General features: G+C 37.3%; 1 protein-coding gene across 3 annotated transcripts in view; it reads left to right on the top strand.

Moving 5' to 3' along the window:
* MANBA (mannosidase beta) overlaps positions 1 to 20,785 on the top strand; it is a 137,484-nt gene that overhangs the window by 33,054 nt on the left and 83,645 nt on the right. For all 3 annotated transcript variants that reach the window (XR_003795571.1, XM_029235140.1, XM_029235141.1), the window contains exon 8: positions 11,314 to 11,465. Coding sequence is in view for 2 of the 3 variants with exons in the window: in XM_029235140.1 (XP_029090973.1) it covers positions 11,314 to 11,465 (152 nt within the window). In the remaining variant the exon portion in view is untranslated. The remainder of the gene's footprint in view (positions 1 to 11,313; positions 11,466 to 20,785) is intronic.

Genomic DNA, 20,785 nt, shown 5'->3' with positions numbered 1-20,785 from the left:
ATATTCACTCTGGTTGTAAATGTGTTACTCAGGGGTCTTTTCAAGAAACGTTTCTCAGAGCCCATTATTTTCTCTGAGGTAAAATCACTTGCTGTAGAAGAAGGCTTTTATGTTACCTGTCAATATTGCCAGAGGACATGGTTTTACTGACACCAATCATAGACAGACCAGCCTTTAACCTCTCAAAGAATGTGCAGAGGGAAACGTGCCTGGTAATTACTGCTTCACCTCGGAGGCGGAGGCGCTGTCAGGTGGGTTAGGGTTTACTTTGACTGGGGTCACAAAATTGTTATTGTAGGAACTGGGAGATAGGGATAGCTGTCTTTTCATGAGAAAATTTGCACAGAAATGAAAAACTATGTTAGAAGATGTGTTTTATCATTAATACTATTTGTAGCATTAATGGATATAAAGAAAGAAGTGGGTTCTCTTTTCTCGATTAGTGATTCTCAAAATTTTTTGGACTCAACTGCTTCATATTCTTAAAAATTATTGAGGACCCTAAAGTGCTTTTGTTTGTGGGTAAATATTAAAGCAGAGGTTTAAATCTTTATTTATTCGTTTCAGCTCACAATACTAAACCCATGACATGTTAATATATGTCGTTTTATTAAAAGTAAATATATTTATAGAATAAAAAAAATTAGTGAGAATAATGATTGTTTTACATGCCTAATGTCTTGCTTATTAGTAGACAGCTGGATTCTCATTTTCTTCTACTTTCAATTAATTTGCAATATATTGTTTTTGTTGAAATATATGAAGAAATTCTGGCCTCACACAGATAACATAGTTGGAAAAGAGAGGAGTATTTTAATAGCCTTTTCAGGTAATTGTGGGTATTTTGGGGTACTGCACTAGAACTTAACAAGTGGTAGTTTCTTAAAGGTTAGTTGCAATGTGGAGTCTAAAACCATTTTGATGAGCTGTTTATACTCCGTTGCATTAAAATCTATTGGTATATCTTGCACTTGTAATGGATTTTTATTTTTCTTAATTGAAGTATATAGTTCATTTACAATGTTGTGTTAATTTCTGCTGTATGGCAAAGTGATTCAGTTATACATATATATACATTCTTTTTAAATGTTCTTTTCCATTATAGTTTATCACAGGATATTGAATATAGTTCCCTGTACTATACAGTAGGACCTTGTTATTTATCCATTCTATATATAGTAGTTTGCATCTGCTAACCCCAAATTCCACTCCATCCCTTCCCCCTCTGCTTGGCAACCACTCTGTCTGGTTGAGTCTGTTTCTGTTTCATAGATAAGTTCATTTGTATTACATTTTAGATTCCACATGTAAGTGATATCATATGGTATTTGTGTTTCTCTTTTTGACTTACTTCACTTAATATGATAATCTCTAGGTCCATCCATGTTGCCACAAATGGGCATTATTTTGTTCTTTTTTATGGCCGAGTAGTATTCCACTGTATACAGGTACCACATCTTCTTTATCCATTCCTCTGTCGATGGACATTTAGGTTGTTTCCATGTCTTGGCTATTGTGAATAGTGCTGTTATGAATATAGGGGTGCATGTGTCTTTTTGAATTATAGTTTTGTCTGGATATATGCCTAGGAGTGGGATTGCTGTATCATATGGCAACTCTATTTTCAGTTTTTTGAGGAACCTCCATACTGTTTTCCATAGTGGCTGCACCAATTTACATTCCCACCAACAGTACAGGAGGGTTCCCTTTTCTCCACACCCTCTCTAACATTTGTTATTTGTAGACTTTTTAATAATGGCCATTCTGACTGGTGTGAGGTGGTATCTTGCAGTTTTGATTTGCGTTTCTCTAATAATTAGTAATGCTGAGCATCTTTTCACGTTCCTGTTGGCCATCAGTATGTCTTCTTTGGAAAATGTCTATTTATATCTTCTGCCTATCTTTAGATGGGGTTATTTGTTTTTTCTGATATTGAGCCACACGAGCTGTTTGTGAATTTTGGAGATTAATCCCTTGTCAGTTGCATCATTTGCAAATATTTTCTCCCAGTCCATAGGTTGTCCTCTCTTTTTGTTTATGGTTTCCTTTGCTGTGCAGAAGCCTGTAAGTTTGATTAGGTCCCATTTGTTTATTTTTGCTTTTATTTCTATTGCCTTGGGAGACTGACCTAAGAAAACATTGGTATGATTTATGTCAGAGAATGTTTTGCCTATGCTCTCTTCTAGGAGTTTAATGGTGTCATGTCTTATATTTAAGTATGTAAGCCATTTTGAGTCTATTTTTGTGTATGGTATGAGACCATTCTCTTCATAATGGATATTTTTCACACACACTATTTTATTTTTACAAGAGATAAATAAACTGACACCAAGCATTGTAAATGGATGACCTCAACAAAAGCAACAGTGATTGCAATTACCAAACACGAAACACACTCATACAATGTCATAATATTGACATTCAGTCCAGTAATCCTCCACTCTAACAGCTCCTTTACTTTGCAGTGAAAATTGATTTGTATATTTTTTGCCTCTGAGTCCTTGTGGGATTTTTTTTTTATTCAAACAGAAACTCACAAAAATTATAATCATCCTCATCAGTTCACTCAGTCACATGTGATTAATTTATTTTCATCTTGATCTTTTGTTAGCACTTTTATGAGTTCATCAGTTTTCCGTTAGAGTTCTGAAGATGCTTATTCATTCAGTTCAGCTGTACAGTCAGTTACCAGAAACCTGTACTTGTCAGGGTCTTTTCCATGAATTCCTTGAAGATGAAACCCTTTTATAGGAACATTTTTGCTAAGGCATCAGAGTTCACCCAGAACTGTCTGGTAATGACAAAAGACTAAAAATGACCACGGTTAAAGATTTGATGAAAGTTCATAGTAATGCAATTGACAAGGAAATTTAGTTATTTCTGAGATATACATTTTAAAATAATAACTAGAATTATGACTTATAACATTATACCAGAACATATAAGATTTTTAGAAATTTCATGTAATGTCTGAAACATTTATATTAACATATTTCCATATAAATAACCCAAAGAAAGTTTAGTATTAGTTGGTTTTTTTTTGTTTGTTTTTTTATACTGCAGGTTCTTATTAGTCATCAATTTCATACACATCAGTGTATACATGTCAATCCCAATTGCCCAATTCAGCACACCACCATCCCCACCCCACCGCAGTTTTCCCCCCTTGGTGTCCACACATTCCTTCTCTACATCTGTGTCTCAACTTCTGCCCTGCAAACTGGTTCATCTGTACCATTTTTCTAGGTTCCACATACCTGCGTTAATATATGATATTTGTTTTTCTCTTTCTGACTTACTTCACTCTGTATGACAGTCTTCAGATCCATCCACATCTCAAAAAATGACCCAGTTTTGTTCTTTTATATGGCTGAGTAGTATTCCATTGTATATATGTACCACATCTTCTTTATCCATTCGTCTGTCGATGGGCATTTAGGTTGCTTCCATGACCTGGCTGTTGTAAACAGTGCTGCAGTGAACATTGGGGTGCATGTGTCTTTTTGAATTATGGTTTTCTCTGGGTATACGCCCAGTAGTGGGATTGCTGGATCATATGGTAATTCTATTTTTAGTTTTTTAAGGAACCTCCATACTGTTCTCCATAGTGGCTGTATCAATTTACATTCCCACCAACAGTGCAAGAGGGTTCCCTTTTCTCCACACCCTCTCCAGCATTTGTTGTTTGTATATTTTCTGATGATGCCCATTCTAACTGGTGTGAGGTGATACCTCATTGTAGTTTTGATTTGCATTTCTCTAATAATTAGTGATGTTGAGCAGCTTTTCATGTGCTTCTTGGCCATCTGTATGTCTTCTTTGGAGAAATGTCAAGTTAGGTCTTCTGCCCATTTTTGGATTGGGTTGTTTGTTTCTTTAATATTGAGCTGCATGAGCTGTTTATATACTTTGGAGATTAATCCTTTGTCAGTTGATTCGTTTGCGAATATTTGCTCCCATTCTGAGGGTTGTCTTTTTGTCTTGTTTTTGGTTTCCTTTGTGTGCAAAAGCTTTGACGTTTCATTAGGTCCCGTTTGTTTATTTTTATTTCCATTACTCTAGGAGGTGGATCAAAAAAGATCTTGCAGTGATTTATGTCAAAGAGTGTTCTTCCTATGTTTTCCTCTAAGAGTTTTATAGTGTCCGGTCTTAGATTTAGGTCTTGAATCCATTTTGAGTTTATTTTTGTGTATGGTGTTAGGGAGTGTTCTAATTTCATTCTTTTACATGTAGCTGTCCAGTTTTCCCAGCACCACTTATTGAAGAGACTGTCTTTTCTCCATTGTATATCTTTGCCTCCTCTGTCATAGATTAGTTGACCATAGGTGCATGGGTTTATCTCTGGGCTTTCTATCTTGTTCCATTGATCTATGTTTCTGTTTTTGTGCCAGTACCATATTGTCTTGATTACTGTAGCTTTGTAGTGTAGTCTGAAGTTAGGGAGTCTGATTCCTTCAGCTCCGTTTTTTTTCCCTCAAGGTTGCTTTGGCTATTCGGGATCTTTTGTGTCTCCATACAAGTTTTAAGATGATTTGTTCTCGTTCTGTAAAAAAATGCCATTGGTAATTTGATAGGGATTGCATTGAATCTGTAGATTGCATTGGGCAGTATAGTCATTTTCACAATATTGACTCCTCCAATCCAAAAACATGGTATACCTCTCCATCTGTTGGTATCATCTTTAATTTCTCTCATCAGTGTCTTATAGTTTTCTGCATACAGGTCTTTTGTTTCCCTAGGTAGGTTTATTCCTAGGTATTTTATTCTGTTTGTTGCAATGGTAAATGGGAGTGTTTCTATAATTTCTCTTTCAGATTTTTCATCATTACTGTACAGGAATGCAAGAGATTTCTGTGCATTAATTTTGTATCCTGCAACTTTACCAAATTCACTGATTAGCTCTAGTAGTTTTCTGGTGACATTTTTAGGACTCTCTATGTATAGTATCATGTCATCTGCAAACAGTGACAGTTTTACTTCTTCTTTTCCAATTTGTTTTCCTTTTATTTCTTTTTCTTCTCTGATTGCCGTGGCTAGGACTTCCAAAACTATGTTGAATAATAGTGGTGAGAGTAGACATCCTTGTCTCGTTCCTGATCTTAGAGGAAATGCTTTCAGTTTTTCACCATTGAGAATGATGTTTGCTCTGGGTTTGTCATATATGGCCTTTATTATGTTGAGGTAGCTTCCCTCTATGCCCACTTTCTGGAGAGTTTTTATCATAAATGGGTGTTGAATTTTGTCACAAGCTTTTTCTGCATCTATTGAGATGATCATATGGTTTTTATTCTTTATTTTGTTAGTATGGTGTATCACATTGATTGATTTGCATATATTGAAGAATCCTTGCATCCCTGGGATAAATCCCACTTGAACATGGTGTGTGATCCTTTTAATGTGTTGTTGGATTCTGTTTCCTAGTATTTTGTTGAGGATTTTTGCCCAATTCAGCACACCACCATCCCTGGGATAAATCCCACTTGAACATGGTGTGTGATCCTTTTAATGTGTTGTTGGATTCTGTTTCCTAGTATTTTGTTGAGGATTTTTGCATCTATATTCATTAGTGATATTGGTCTGTAATTTTCTTTTCTTGTAGTATCTTTGTCTGGTTTTGGTATCAGGGTGATGGTGGCCTCATAGAATGAGTTTGGGAGTGTTCCTTCCTCTGCAGTTTTTTGGAAGAGTTTGAGAAAGATGGGTGTTAGCTGTTCTCTAAATGTTTGATAGAATTCCCCTGTGAAGCCATCTGGTCCTGGACTTTTGTTTGTTGGAAGATTTTTAATCACAGTTTCAATTTCATTACTTGTGATTGGTCTTTTCTTATTTTCTATTTCTTCATGGTTCAGTCTTGGAAGGTTACATCCTTCTAAGAATTTGTCCATTTCTTCCAGGTTGTCCATTTTATTGGCATAGAGTTCCTTGTACTATTCTTTTATGACACTTTGTATTTCTGCGGTGTCCGTTGTAACGTCTCCTTTTTCATTTCTAATTTTATTGATGTGAGTCTTCTCCCTCTTTTTCTTGATGAATCTGGCTAAAGGTTTATCAATTTTGTTTATCTTCTCAGAGAACCAGCTTTTAGTTTTATTGATCTTTGCTATTGTTTTCTTTGTTTCTATTTCATTTATTTCTACTCTGATCATAATGGTTTCTTTCCTTCTACTAGCTTTGGGTTTTGTTTATTCTTTTTTCTCTAGTTACTTTATATATGAGGTTAGATTGTTTATTTGAGATTTTTCTTGTTTCTTGAGGTAGGATTGTATTGCTATAAACTTCCCTCTTAGAACTACTTTTGCTGCATCTCATAGCTTTTGGATCGTCGTGATTTTGTCGTCATTTGTCTCTAGGTATTTTTTGATATCCTCTTTGATTTCTTCAGTGATATCTTGGTATTGTTTAGCCTCCATGTGTTTGTGTTTTTTACGTTTTTTTCCCTGTAATTCATTTCTAATCTCATAACATTGTGGTCAGAAAAGATGCTTGATATGATTTCAATTTTCTTAAATTTACTGAGGCTTGATTTGTGACCTAAGATGTGATCTATCCTAGAGAATGTTCCTTGTGCACTTGGGAAGAAAGTGTAATCTGCTGTTTTGGGATGGAATGTCCTATAAATATCAATTAAATCTATCTGGTCTATTGTGTCATTTAAATCTTCTGTTTCCTTATTTATTTTCATTTTGGATGATCTGTCCATTGGTGTAAGTGAGGTGTTGAAGTCCCCCACTATTATTGTGTTACTGTCGATTTCCTCTTTTATAGCTGTTAGCAGTTGCCTTATGTATTGAGGTGCTTCTATGTTGGGTGCATATATATTTATAATTGTTATATCTTCTTCTTGGATTGAACCCTTGATCATCACGTAGTGTCCTTCCTTGTCTCTTGTAACATTGTTTATTTTAAAGTCTATTTTATCTGATATGAGTATTGCTACTCCACCTTTCTTTTGATTTCCATTTCCTTGGAATATCTTTTTCCATCCCCTCACTTTAAGTCTGTATGTGTCCCTAGGTCTGAAGTGGGTCTCTTGTAGATAGCTATATATGGGTCTTGTTTTTGTATCCATTCAGCAAGCATGTGTCTTTTGGTTGGAACATTTAATCCATTCACATTTAAGGTAATTATTGATATGTATGTTCCTATGACCATTTTCTTAATTGTTTTGTTTTTGTTTTTGTAGGTCCTTTTCTTCTCTGGTGTTTCCCACTTAGAGAATTTCCTTTAGCATTTGTTGTAGAGCTGGTTTGGTGGTGCTGAATTCTCTTAGCTTTTGCTTGTCTGTAAAGCTTTTGATTTCTCCATTGAATCTGAATGAGATCCTTGCCGGGTAGAGTAATCTTGGTTGTAGGTTCTTCCCTTTCATCACTTTAAGTTTATCATGCCACTCCCTTCTGGCTTGTAGAGGTTCTGCTGAGAAATCAGCTGTTAACCTTATGGGAGTTCCCTTGTATGTTATTTGTTGTTTTTCCCTTATTGCTTTCAATAATTTTTCTTTGTCTTTAGTTTTTGTCAATTTGATTACTATGTGTCTTGGCATGTTTCTCCTTGGGTTTATCCTGTATGGGACTTGCTGCACTTCCTGGACTTGGGTTGCTATTTCCTTTCCCATGTTAGGGAAGTTTTCGACTATAATCTCTTCAGATATTTTCTCGGGTCCTTTCTCTCTCTCTTCTCCTTCTGGGACCCCTATAATGTGAATGTTGTTGCATTTAATGTTGTCCCAGAGGTCTCTTAGGCTGTCTTCATTTCTTTTCATTCTTTTTTCTTTATTCTGTTCCACAGCAGTGAATTCCACCATTCTCTCTTCCAGGTCACTTATCCATTCTTCTGCCTTGTTATTCTGCTATTGATTCTTTCTAGTGTAGTTTTCATTTCAGTTATTGTATTGTTCATCTCTGTTTGTTTGTTCTTTAATTCTTCTAGGTCTTTGTTAAACATTTCTTGCATCTTCTCGATCTTTGCCTCCATTCTTCTTCCGAGGTCCTGGATCATCTTCACTATCATTATTCTGAATTCTTTTTCTGGAAGGTTGCCTATCTCCACTTCATTTAGTTGTTTTTCTGGGGTTTTATCTTGTTCCTTTATCTGGTATGTAGTCCTGTGCCTTTTCATCTTGTCTTTCTGTGAATGTGGTTTTTGTTTTACAGGCTGCAGGATTGTAGTTCTTCTTGCTTCCCATAATGGATTTTTTATCCATATTATGTTATTGTAATATAATGCATTGGTTATTTGAAAAATGTTGGCATCTGGAGATGTTTAAATGTTTTCAAATGTTAAACCATTTTAGTATATGAATCACATTCAGATTTGTTAACATTACCATTGATGACTTTTGGGAAGCTCTCAAGCTCATGGTTGTTGTACAAGTTTTCCTGAATCCTCATTTTTAACTGTTACTTGCCTTGAACTGACAAGACTCACTTCATTCATTTTCAAGAAAATGTCTACCAAGTCGCCAAGTCTGAATAACCATAGTTTGTCTGGCAGTTCTTTCAAGTTAAAAAAACCAGGTTTTATAAACCAGATGGCTTATTCAGCTTACAACTCAAACTGTGGCCCAGATACTTTTCCTTAAGACATCCATTGTGCGTGATGCTTTATTCATAGTTCGTATTTCATCATACAGTCTAGTACAGTGATGTGTACTCAAGGTTGGGGTTTAATATAATTAATAATTTTTATTGCTTTATCAAGGACATCCTGAAGTGAAACTGCCCCCCCCCCCAATAATGCATGAAAGTGAAGGATACAATGCCTACTAGCACAGTTTGGAGGCACTGCCTTGATTTTTGCCAAGGCACCAGCAGTGTTACCCACTGTAAAACTCTCTCAGCTAATATGTGTGCTTCTCCAGCAAATGCAGTGTGAAAACCAACCCTATGAGATATTCTAGTGCTTTGTCATTTCTAGTTTGAAAAACATTGTAATATGATGTAAAACAGTGTATTACAATGTAATAAAGAATGTTAGCCCTTTGAAGAGTTTATCCATCTAAGTTTAAAATATTCAGTTCCTTTTTCTTTATATTTAGAATGATTGGTCTCAAAACGATACTACAACATAACTGTCACCATAAATATTATTTTTTAAATGTTCCATTGCATAAGATACAATAAGATAAATTATTAACATCTACAAAATGGAGGACAATATGGCTTTCATCACAATCTCATTTCTTATTTATCATTTCATCCAGTTTCTTTGGAGTAGATTCCTCCCTTCCTTGAGTCAGAAGACTCTCTGTCAGTTTCATGTTTTTCAGCACTTTTAAATGTAGACAGTGTGGTTGTAGGTGAGAATGTTAGTCTTCTAATCCCATTTTAAGACAACAATTTAAGACAAAAATTAGGAAAAAGTATATTAAAAGTAAGTTTTCTTTTAGAATGAGATAAAATATTGTTTAAATGAGTCTCAATTAAAATTAAAATTCGTTTTTATTTGAAAAGTTAAGAATATTACATGAGACAAGTTAATAAAAGGTACCTAGTCCTTTTGTGTTTCTGTGTAAGTTGCAAGGAAAACTTTGAGATTCAAAATATGAATTTATTGAACAGTAATGAGGCCACAGAGATTATAGCAGGAATAACCAGCGGCAGCTAGTAAGAGCACAGTGGTACTGAGAACAAATTGAGTTAATCTCTGGAAATGTACCTCTTCATACCCTCAACCTCTGCTAGAGATGTAGAACACACCAGAATACACAAGCACACATTCCATTAGCTGTCAGAATGGCCATGTCATTACACATCACATAGCTTCTGGAAAATTCCACGGTACACTCAAAAGAGAGTAAGAGTGAAAAAGGCAAATGATGTTTTAGCTTTACTGTGAAAATAATTTTGATCTCAGGAACCCCCTTGAAAGGTTCCCAGGGATCTCATATGGTATCCTGGCCACATTTAAAGAACTGCTGTTCTAGATGTTTGAATCTACCATCAAGATGTTTTAAAAGTTACCTCTGAAAGTAACCATTATTTTTTTACATTTTTGCATCCTAAAACAGTTGTGGTAATTCCATGTCAAGATCCTCCTCATCCAGGCCTTGTTCTGTGTCTTCTCATAAAGTTAACTCTGATATCTTTTGTCATGTCATATTAATTAGGGCAAGGGTCAGAAAGTGGAAGAATGGTGGGCACTTTTATTACATGAAATAAGTTGATTTATTAATTTTTAACTAGAGAAGAAATGCATAATCTTGGTTTCAAAATGGGGCTTTGTTGGTGTAGAACTGTGTCTCTCAGTAGTTGATCCAGTTTATGGCTGGGAAGAATGAAGAATGAAGAATGTCAATCTTTTCTATCTAGGGTCTTGCTGCTCACTTCTTAACTGTAGGGAAACCTGGCTGGACTGTCACAGGGACAAAGGTCTCAGCTTCTCACGTAGCAAGGATAACACTGGACTGTGTGCTTCCATCTTTTCTTTCAGTTGGAGCACCACTTACATCTCCAGTCTCCATACCAGTGCTGTCTCAGACATTGAGTTTGATGTGATAATTAGTTAGGATTAAATTGCCCATTAAGCAAAATGACTTTATAATTATGTGCTATTAAAATTGGAAAGTTGTTAGATTATGAAATACCTTGTACTGTATTTCTTTGATTCTAAGATGCATGTTTTGACACATTTTAATAACACTGAAATGAGAATGTGTTTTTCAAAGATGCATCAGATTAACTGGTGACATATTTTCCCCACTTTTGTGAAATAGTATCAGTTTTTGCTGTAATTTTGAAGTGTTATCTCAAATATATTTCTTTTGACATAATTGCAAATGCCTACATCATGGGGAAGGCTACAGTATATTTCACTCTTTAATGGTTTCTGTATTCTTCTTTTCAAAGAGAAATAACAGGACCTGGCAATAATTTCTTTATATATATTTTTTCTAAAATGTGCACTTCCATATTAAGTACTTCATAGCAGATAGAAAATTAACACTAATTTATGTTCCTGTAAACTGCTCAGAAGTTTACTTTAAAAAAAATCTCTTTTGGGGGCTTCCCTGGTGGCGCAGTGGTTGAGGGTCTGCCTGCCGATGCAGGGGACACGGGTTCATGCCCCGGTCTGGGAGGATCCCACATGCCGCGGAGCAGCTGGGCCCCTGAGCCATGGCCACTGAGCCTGCGCGTCTGGAGCCTGTGCGCCACAGAGGGAGAGGCCACAACAGTGAGAGGCCCGCGTACTGCAAAAAAAAAAAAAAAAAATCTCTTTGGCTTATTTTTTTAAGGCTATAGTAAACAATACAGTTTGGTTTTGTCATATGCTTATGTTTTAAGTTTCATATTCATTATTTAATTCTGTTAATAATAGGTTTATTTTAGGACAGTGGAACTCATAGAAGAGCCCATAAAAGGATCTCGTGGTCTGAGTTTCTACTTCAAAATTAATGGACTTCCAATATTTCTGAAGGGCTCAAATTGGATTCCCCCAGATTCATTCCAGGATCGAGTAACCTCTGCCTTGTAAGTTATCATCTTTTATTTCTTGTTCCTCTTCATATTATCAGTCCCACAGAGCTTAAGAGCTACTCATTTTAACTTTTTTTAGTTCCAGTGGAAGGAACCAAGAGGTAATATATAATTCTAGGATGATGGAAATTTTGGAAAGGATTTTAAAATCATTTATTTCATTCTCATGAGCTATAGGTAGTCTTACAGCTAAACTATTTGAGACTGCTGAAATCATCCAACTTTTATAAATTGTTTCTAGAGGAACAAGAAAATGACTAATGCACATTTTGGATAGTTAGCCCCTTTGGGGGAAAAATATGATTAAATTTGGATTTTTTCTTTTTTTTTTTTTTGAAGAATGCCTTTTTTTTTGCACACTTAAAAAAAAATAGGAACCCATATTTACCTTTTCATGCTAAGGTATTTGCACATTCTTTCAATTTTACCTTAATAAAGAGAACGAAAGAAATTTAAAAATTCAAAGTGTTTTTCTGAAGCTTTGAGAATAGAATTTAACAAGAAAGTATTTCCTGATTAGGTTTATAAACTACTATCTTTGTAACAGTGAAAATAAGCTTTGTGAAGTGAAAATAAACACATTTAACTTATTTAAATGTACAAACATGCATTGACGTATATTTTATGTTTAGAATGTAGATGTGGCTGGTAAGTAAACTCTAATTTTGCCAAAAGTCGTAGTAATATCGTTTTACTTCAAAATGTGTATAATGTTTTGAATTTCATATGAAAATGCAATCATTCTCCAGGCACAACACAGATAATTTGCTGACTCTTCTCCTTTTCAAATGCTCCTTTCCACTCCTGGCAGTTTGGCAGTGGCTGTACAGCACAGTTGGGTCAATTAGTAAACCTGCCCATAGGTGGCTTTGCTGGGAGCACAGTGCTCTGAGTGCGTGGTCATCCTGTTATTGGCCTTTTTCCTTCCTTTCTGAATGCTGTTCTGGAAATGGAGGGTACATACTGTCAACGTGGCTGCAAATTTCTGTACTTACCTGAGGGTGATGTGAATAGAAATTGGAAAAGCAGAAAGGAAGTTTACTAGATAAAGGAGTACTGGACTGGAGGAATTGTAAAAAGGGATGAGAGAGAGCTAAATACTAATATTCAGAATTTCATTTTTATCGTATAGTTTGAAATGGTTATATAAAATAAGCACATACTTTCCAAGGTTTACAGTATTTTTCTACAGGAGTAACTTTAAGACAAAAATTTAGGAGGATTCAAGATGGCGGAGGAGTAGGTAGACGTGGAGTTCATCTCTCTCCATGGATGCATCAGGAATACATCTATAGATGCAACAATTCTCACTGAATGCCAGTTGAAAACTAGCAGAAGACCTTGGACAATGTAAAGGACTATAAAGATCCCTGCATAACTGGGTAGGATGGAAAAAAGGAAGGGAGAAAAAGGAGGAGAGGAAGCAGAATGGGACCTGCACCCCTGGGGAGGGGGAGCTGAAGCAGAGGAGAGATTCCCGAATGCGGGGAAACCCCCTCTCTAATGGGGATACCCCCTCTCCGATGGGGAAATCCACTGGGACAGAATGGAAGCATTTGACGCTGTCGGAAGAGCTTGAAGCTGCTGATCTGTGGCAGAAGGAACAGAGTGAGAACTACACAGACGGTCCGTACCACGGCCCTATGTGGCCCACACTGGGATGTGTGTTCACAGGTGTGCAAGGGGGCTGGGAGCTGGTGTGTGGGGATTGGAGAACTGCTGTTGGTTGTGGAGAGACAGGCTGAGGGGACGGGAGGGAAGAAATCCGCAGCAGGGAATGCCTATGGAGGAAGACTGGACAGCCATGGAAGCAGGGCACTACTGCTGAGTCCCATGCAGGGGGAGGAGCCACTATTGTAACCTCTCTCTCCCCACATGTCGCCGCCTGCCGACGACAATAAAAGAAGCCTGCTCTCAGGGCTGGCTCTTGTGTGCTGGCTGCTGAGACATAAAAAAGCCCCCTCAGAGCTGGCCCTCACGTGCTGGCTGCAGGGCAATTAAAAAAATAAACAACCATCCTCTCAGGGCTGGCCCTTACATGCCTTAGGCTGGGTGCCAGAAAAACCCCAGCCAGGGCTGGCCCTCACATGCCTTATGCTGGGTGCTGGAAAAGGCCCTCACTAGGGCCATATCTCTTGCACCCATGGCTGCCGGCTCCCCTGTGCATTTGGCGCTGCTGGGGCTCCCGTGATCCAAGCAGTCATACCACCTCTGCACCCGGTCCTCACAGGGCCAGACCCAAGAGCTCCAAGGCAGCCTCAGGACCGGACTCCTGCGGGCGGACCACACGCAGAGGTGGGGATAAAACCAAAGCTGAATCCCAGGGATGGGGTGACTAAGGAAGAGGATGGAAAATCTTTCCATCAGCTGTACAAACTGCAGATTAAATCCCCATGGTCAGCTAGGAAGACCCTGTGTCCGTGGAACATGTGAGTAGACAATGAGTGTTCCCACAAATGAAAACGGTCCAGCTCTGGCAGCTGTGGACTTTGGGGGCAGCACACGCAGGAAGTGGGCCACATCAGAGTCAGAGGGGTCCCCACAGGGCCCACAGCAGGTCTGGAGACCAGCCCAGAGGCAGAGGAGGGGCTCCTGGGGAGGCGGAGGGGGACTATGGCTCACTGCGTGTGCAAGGACCTTCACAGCAGATACCCCAGGGAAACATAATTATTACTATTAATTTTATTATGTTTTGATTCATTCTGTTGTTGGTTCTGACTTCTTTTTTTTTCCTTTGGTTTCTTTTTCTTTCTTTTTGTGTTTGTTCTTTTAGTTTTTTTTTTTTATTTAGTCTTTTGGTATCTTTGTGTTTTATAACATATTTATTTTTTTATACATTTCTATTTTTACTTTGCTTTTCTGTTGTTCTGTGTTCTTTTCCCTAATTTTTTTCTTCCTCTTTTTCTTCGGTTTTTTAAAAATATTTCCATTTCTATTTTGCTTTTCTGTTCTGTGTTTTTTCCCTTTTTATTTTATTATTATTATTTTTAAATCATTTTTATCAGTTTGTTCTATTTCCTTGCTTTATTCTTCAGTGGGCACCCTGCTTTGGTTTTGTTTTTAGGTTATGTGTTTCTGTTAGTATTAATCCTAATTGATTTCATTTTTGAGTTCTATTTGTCTGGTTGTTCTGTTGCTTTTGGTTTTATTTGCCTCTGTTTTTGTTTCTTTTACGTGTGTGTGTATTTCCTTGTTTCTGTTTTTGTTTGTTTGGTTTTGTTTTTAACGTTTCTCTGGGGTTTTGTTTGTCTTTTTTTTTCTTTAATATATTTTCTACTTTATTATTACTTTTTTAGATTTCTGTTTCTATGTTGCTTTTCTGTTCTGTCTTCTTTCCCCTTTCTCCTTCTCTTCTTTTTCTTCTTTAAAATGTCATTTTTTTCAGTTTGTTTTGTTTCCTTGCTTCATTCTTCGGTTGGCACTCTGCTGTGGTTTTGTTTTTTGGTTTTGGGTTTTTGTCGGCTTTCTTCTCAATTGCTTGATTTTGTTCTTGGGTTCTTTTGTTTGTCTGGTTGTTCTCTTGCTATTTGCTTTACTTGGTTCTGTTTTTGTTTCTTTTGTGTGTGAGCATTTCCTTGTTTCTGTTTCTATTTGTTTGATTTAAATTTTTACCATTTGTCTGGGGTTTTGTTAGACTTTTTTTTTTTTTAAACCCCTTTATTGCCAAGACAAGCGACTTGCAGGGTGTTGGTCCCTCGACCAGAAGTCGGGCCTGAGGTTCTGGAGTGGGAACACTGAGTCTAGGATGCTGGACCAGTAGAGAATTCCCAACCCCAGGGAAGATTAATCTCTGAGAGCTCTCACGGAGGCCTCTATCTGAATCCAAGACCCGGCTTCACCCAACTGCCAGCAGCTCCCAGTGCTGGACATCTCACACCAAACAACAAACAAGACAGGAACACAAATGCACCCATCAGCACACAGACTACCTAAAGCCATGCTAAGCTCACAGACACCCCAAAGCATACCACCTGACATGGCCCTACTCATCAGAGGGAAAAGACTCAGCTTCACCCACCAGAACGCAGGCACCAGTCCCTCCCATCAGGAAGCCTACACAAGACACTGGACCAACCCCACCACCGGGCAGAGAACAGAAGCAAGAGGAACTACGACCCTGCAGCCGAGGGAAAGTAGACATCAAATACTGTAAATTACACAAAATGAGAAGACAGAGAAATATCTTACAGACAAAGGAGCAAGATAAAAACCCACAAGACCAAATAAATGAAGAGGAAATAGGCAAAGTACCTGAAAAAGAATTCAGAGTAATGATAGTAAAGATGATTCAAAATCTTGGAAATATAATAGACAAAATACAAGAAATATTTAACAAGGACCTAGAAGATCTAAAGAGCAAACAAACAGTAAAGAACAGCACAATAACTGAAATTAAAAATACTCTAGGGCTTCCCTGGTGGTGCAGTGGTTGAGAGTCTGCCTGCCAATGCAGGGGACATAGGTTCGTGTCCACATGCCGTGGAGCGGCTAGGCCCGTGAGCCATGGCCGTTGAGCCTGCATGTCCGGAGCCTGTGCTCCGCAACAGGAGAGGCCACAACAGTGAGAGGCCCACATACTGCAAAAAAAAAAACCAAAAAACTCTAGAAGGAATCAATAGCAGAATAACTGAGGCAGAAGAACGGATAAGTGAGCTGGAAGATAGAATGGTGGAAATAACTGCCACAGAGCAGAATAAAGAAAAAAGAATGAAAGGAATGGAGGACAGTGTCAGAGACCTCTGGGACAACATTAAACGCACCAACATTCGAATTAAAGGTGTCCCAGAAGAAGAAGAAGAAAAGAAATGGTCTGAGAAAATATTTGAAGAAATTATAGTTAAAAACTTCCCCAACATGGGAAAGGAAATAGTCAAGTCCAGGAAATGCAGAGAGTCGCGTACAGGATAAACCCAAGGAGAAACACGCTGAGACACATATGAATGAAACAAAAATTAAACACAAAATATATTAAAATCAGCAAGGGAAAAGCAACAAATAATATACAAGGAAATCCCCATAAGGTTAACAGCTGATCTTTCAGCAGAAACTCTACAGGCCAGAAGGGAGTGGCAAGATAAATTTAAAATGATGAAAGGGAAAAACCTACAACCAAGATTACTCTACCCAGCAAGGATCTCATTCAGATTTGACATAGAAATCAAAGCTTTACAGACAAGCAAAAGTTAAGAGAATTCAGCATCACCAACCAGCTTTACAACAAATGCTAAAGGAACTTCTCTAGGCAGGAAACACAAGAGAAGGAAAAGACCTACAAAAACAAACCCAAAACAATTACGAAAATGGTAATAGGAATATGCATATCAATAATTACCTTAAATGTAAATGGATTAAATGCCTCAACGAAAAGACACAGACTGGCTGAATGGATACGAAAACAAGATCCGTATATATGCTGTCTACTAGAGACCAACTTCAGACCTAGGGACACATACAGACTGAAAGTGAGGGAATGGAAAAAGACATTACATGCAAATAGGAATAAAAAGAAAGCTGGAGTAGCAATACTCATATCAGACAAAATAGACTTTAAAATAAAAACTACTATAAGAGACAACGAAGGACACTATATGATCAAGGAATCAATCCAAGAAGAAGGTATAACAATTGTAAATATCTATGCATCCAACAAAGGAGCACCTCAATACATAAGGCAAATGCTAACATCCATAAAAGGGGAAATCAACAATAACACAGTAATAGTAGGGTGACTTTAACACCCCACTTACACCAATGGACAGATCATCCAAAATGAAAATAAACAAGGAAACACAAGCTTTAAATAACACATTAGATCAGATGGACTTAATTGCTATTTATAGGACATTCCATCCAAAAACAACAGAATACACTTTCTTCTCAACTGCACACGGAACATTCTGCAGGATAGATCACATTTTGGGTCACAAATCAAGCCTCAGTAAATTTAAGAAAATTGAAATCATATCAAGAATCTTTTCTGACCACAACATTATAAGACTAGATATCAATGACAGGAAAAGAACTATAAAAAATACAAACGCATGGAGGCTAAACAATACGCTACTAAATAACCAAGAGATCACTAAAGAAATCAAAGAGGAAATCAAAAGTACCTAGAAACAAATGATAATGAAAACACGATGACCCAAAACCTATGGGATGCATCAAAAGAAGTTCTAAGAGGGAAGTTTATAGCAATACAGTCCTACCTCAAGAAATAAGAAAAATCTCAAATAAACAACCAACCTTATACCTAAAGCAATTAGAGAAAAACAAAAAAACCCCAAAGTTAGCAGAAGGAAAGAAATCAGAAAGATCAGATCAGAAATAAAGGAAAAAGAAATGAAGGAAACAATAACAAATATCAATAAAACTAAAAGCTGGTTCTTTGAGAAGATAAAATTGATAAACCATTAGCCAGACTCATCAGGAAAAAAAGGGAGAAGGCTCAAACCAACAGAGTTAGAAATGAAAAAGGAGAAGTAACATCTGACACTGCCAAAATACAAAGTGTAATAGACTACTACAACCAACTCTATGCCAATAAAATGGACAACCTGGATTAAATGGACAAATTCTTAGAAAAGGACAACCTTCGAAGACTGAAACAGGAAGAAATAGAAAACATGAACAGACCAATCACAAGTAATGAAATTGAAACTGTGATTAACAATATTCCAACAAATAAAAGCCCAGGGCTAGATGGCTTCACAGGCAAATTCTGTCAAACATTTAGAGAAGAACTAACACCTATCCTCAAACTCTTCCAAAATATAGCAGAGGGAGGAACACTCCCAAACTCATTCTATGAGGCCAACATCACCCTGATACCAAAACCAGACAAAGATGTCGCAAGGAAAGAAAATTACAGGCCAGTATCACTGATGAACATAGATGCAAAAATCCTCAACAAAATACTAGCAAACAGAACCCAACAACCCATTAAAAGGATGATACACCATGATCAAGTGGGGTTTATCCCAGGAATGCAAGGATTCTTCAACATATGCAAATCAGTCAATGTGATACACCATATTAACAAACTGAAGGATAAAAACTATATGATCGGGCTTCCCTGGTGGCACAGTGGTTGGGAATCCACCTGCCAGTGCAGGGGACATGGGTTCAAGCCCTGGTCCGGGAAGATCCCACACGCCACGGAGCAACTAAGCCCCAAAAAAAAAAAAAACAAAAACTATATGATCATCTCAATAGATGCAGAAAATAACATTCCATTGTACATATGTGCCACATCTTCTTTATCCATTCATCTGTTATGGGCATTTAGGTTGCTTCCATGTCCTGGCAATTGTAAATAGTGCTGCAATGAACATTGTGGTACATGTATCTTTTTGAATTATGGTTTTCGCAGGATATATGCCCAGTAGTGGGATTGCTGGGTCATATGGTAGTTCTATTCAGTGCAATCCCTATCAAATTACCAATGGTATTTTTCACAGAACTAGGACAAAAAATTTTACAGTTTGTATGGAAACACATAAGACCCCAAATAGCCAAAGCAATCTTGAGAAAGAAAAACGGAGCTGGAGGAATCAGGCTCCCTGACTTCAGACTATACTACAAAGCTACAGTAATCAAGACAGTATGGTACTGGCACAAAAACAGAAATATAGATCAATGGAAATGGATAGAAAGACCAGAGATAAACCCACGCACATGTGGTCACCTTATCTTTGACAAAGGAGGCAAGAATATACAATGGAGAAAAGACAGTCTCTTCAATAAATGATTCTGGGAAAACTGGACATGTAAAAAATGAAATTAGAACACTTCCTAACACCATACACAAAAATAAACTCAAAACGGATTAAAGACCTAAACGTAAGCCAGACACTGTAAAACTCTTAGAGGAAAACATAGGCAGAACACTCTATGACATAAATCACAGCAAGATCCTTGTTGACCCACCTCCTAGAGAAATGGAAATAAAAACAAAAATAAACAAATGGGACCTAATGAAACTTAAAAGCTTTTGCACAACAAAGGAGACCATGAACAACACGAAAAGACAACCCTCAGAATGGGAGAAAATATTTGCAAATGAAGCAACTGACAAGGATTAATCTCCAAAATTTACAAGCAGCTCATGCAGCTCAATATCAAAAAAGCAAACAACCCAATCCAAAAATGGGCAGAAGACCTAAATAGACATTTCTCCAAAGAAGACATACAGATTGCCAACAAACATATGGAAGGATGCTCAACATTCCTGATCATTAGAGAAATGCAAATCAAAACTACAATAAGGTATCACCTCACACCAGTCAGAATGGCCATCATCAAAAAATCTACAAACAATAAATGCTGGAGGTGGTGTGGAGAAAAGGGAACCCTCTTGCACTGTTGGTGGGAATGTAAATTGTTACAGCCACTATGGAGAACAGTATGGAGGTTCCTTAAAAAACTACAAATAGAACTACCATATGACCCAGCAATCCCACTACTGGGCACATACCCTGAGAAAACCATAATTCAAAAAGAGTCGCGTACCACAATATCCATTGCAGCTCTGTTTACAATAGCCAGGACATGGAAACAACCTAAGTGTCCATCGACAGATGAATGGGTGAAGAAGATGTGGTACATATATACAATGGAATATTACTCAGCCATAAAAAGGAACGAAATTGAGTTATTTGTAATGAGGTGGATGGACCTAGAGTCTGTCATACAGTGAAGTAATTCAGAAAGAGAAAAACAAATACTGTATGCTAATGCACATATATGGAATCTAAAGAAACGGTATTGATGAACCTAGTGGCAGGGCAGGAATAAAGATGCAGAACTAGAGAACTGACTTGAGGACACAGGGGGTGAAGGGCAAGCTGGGATGAAGTGGGAGAGTAGCATTGACATATATACACTACCAAATGTAAAATAGCTAGTGGGAAGCAGCTGCATAGCACCAGGAAATCAGCTCAATGCTTTGTGTTGACCTAGAGGGGTGGGATAGGGAGGGTGGGAGGGAGGCTCAAGAGGGAGGGGATATGGGGATATATGTATACTTATAGCTGATTCACTTTGTTGTACAACAGAAACTAACACAACATTGTGAAGCATTTATATTCCAATAAAGATATTTAAAAAATACATATAGAAAAAACAAAAAGAAAACAAACAAAAATTTAGTTTTAAAAATAGTGTAATAGCATGATTGAAATTTGGAAGGCAGAGAAAAGATTTCACCCGTAATTTTTCTGTAGGTTTGTTTATTTAATGTGGTTACAGTTAATGTGTATATAATTTTGTCTCACTTTCTTCACTTAGCGTTGTATCCAAACCATCATAATTTA

The sequence above is a fragment of the Monodon monoceros genome, unplaced genomic scaffold (assembly GCF_005190385.1).
Source record: "Monodon monoceros isolate NGI ecotype Baffin Bay Population unplaced genomic scaffold, NGI_Narwhal_1 Super_Scaffold_20, whole genome shotgun sequence".
NCBI lineage: Eukaryota > Metazoa > Chordata > Mammalia > Artiodactyla > Monodontidae > Monodon > Monodon monoceros.
This window is presented reverse-complemented; position numbering and strand designations above follow the sequence as displayed.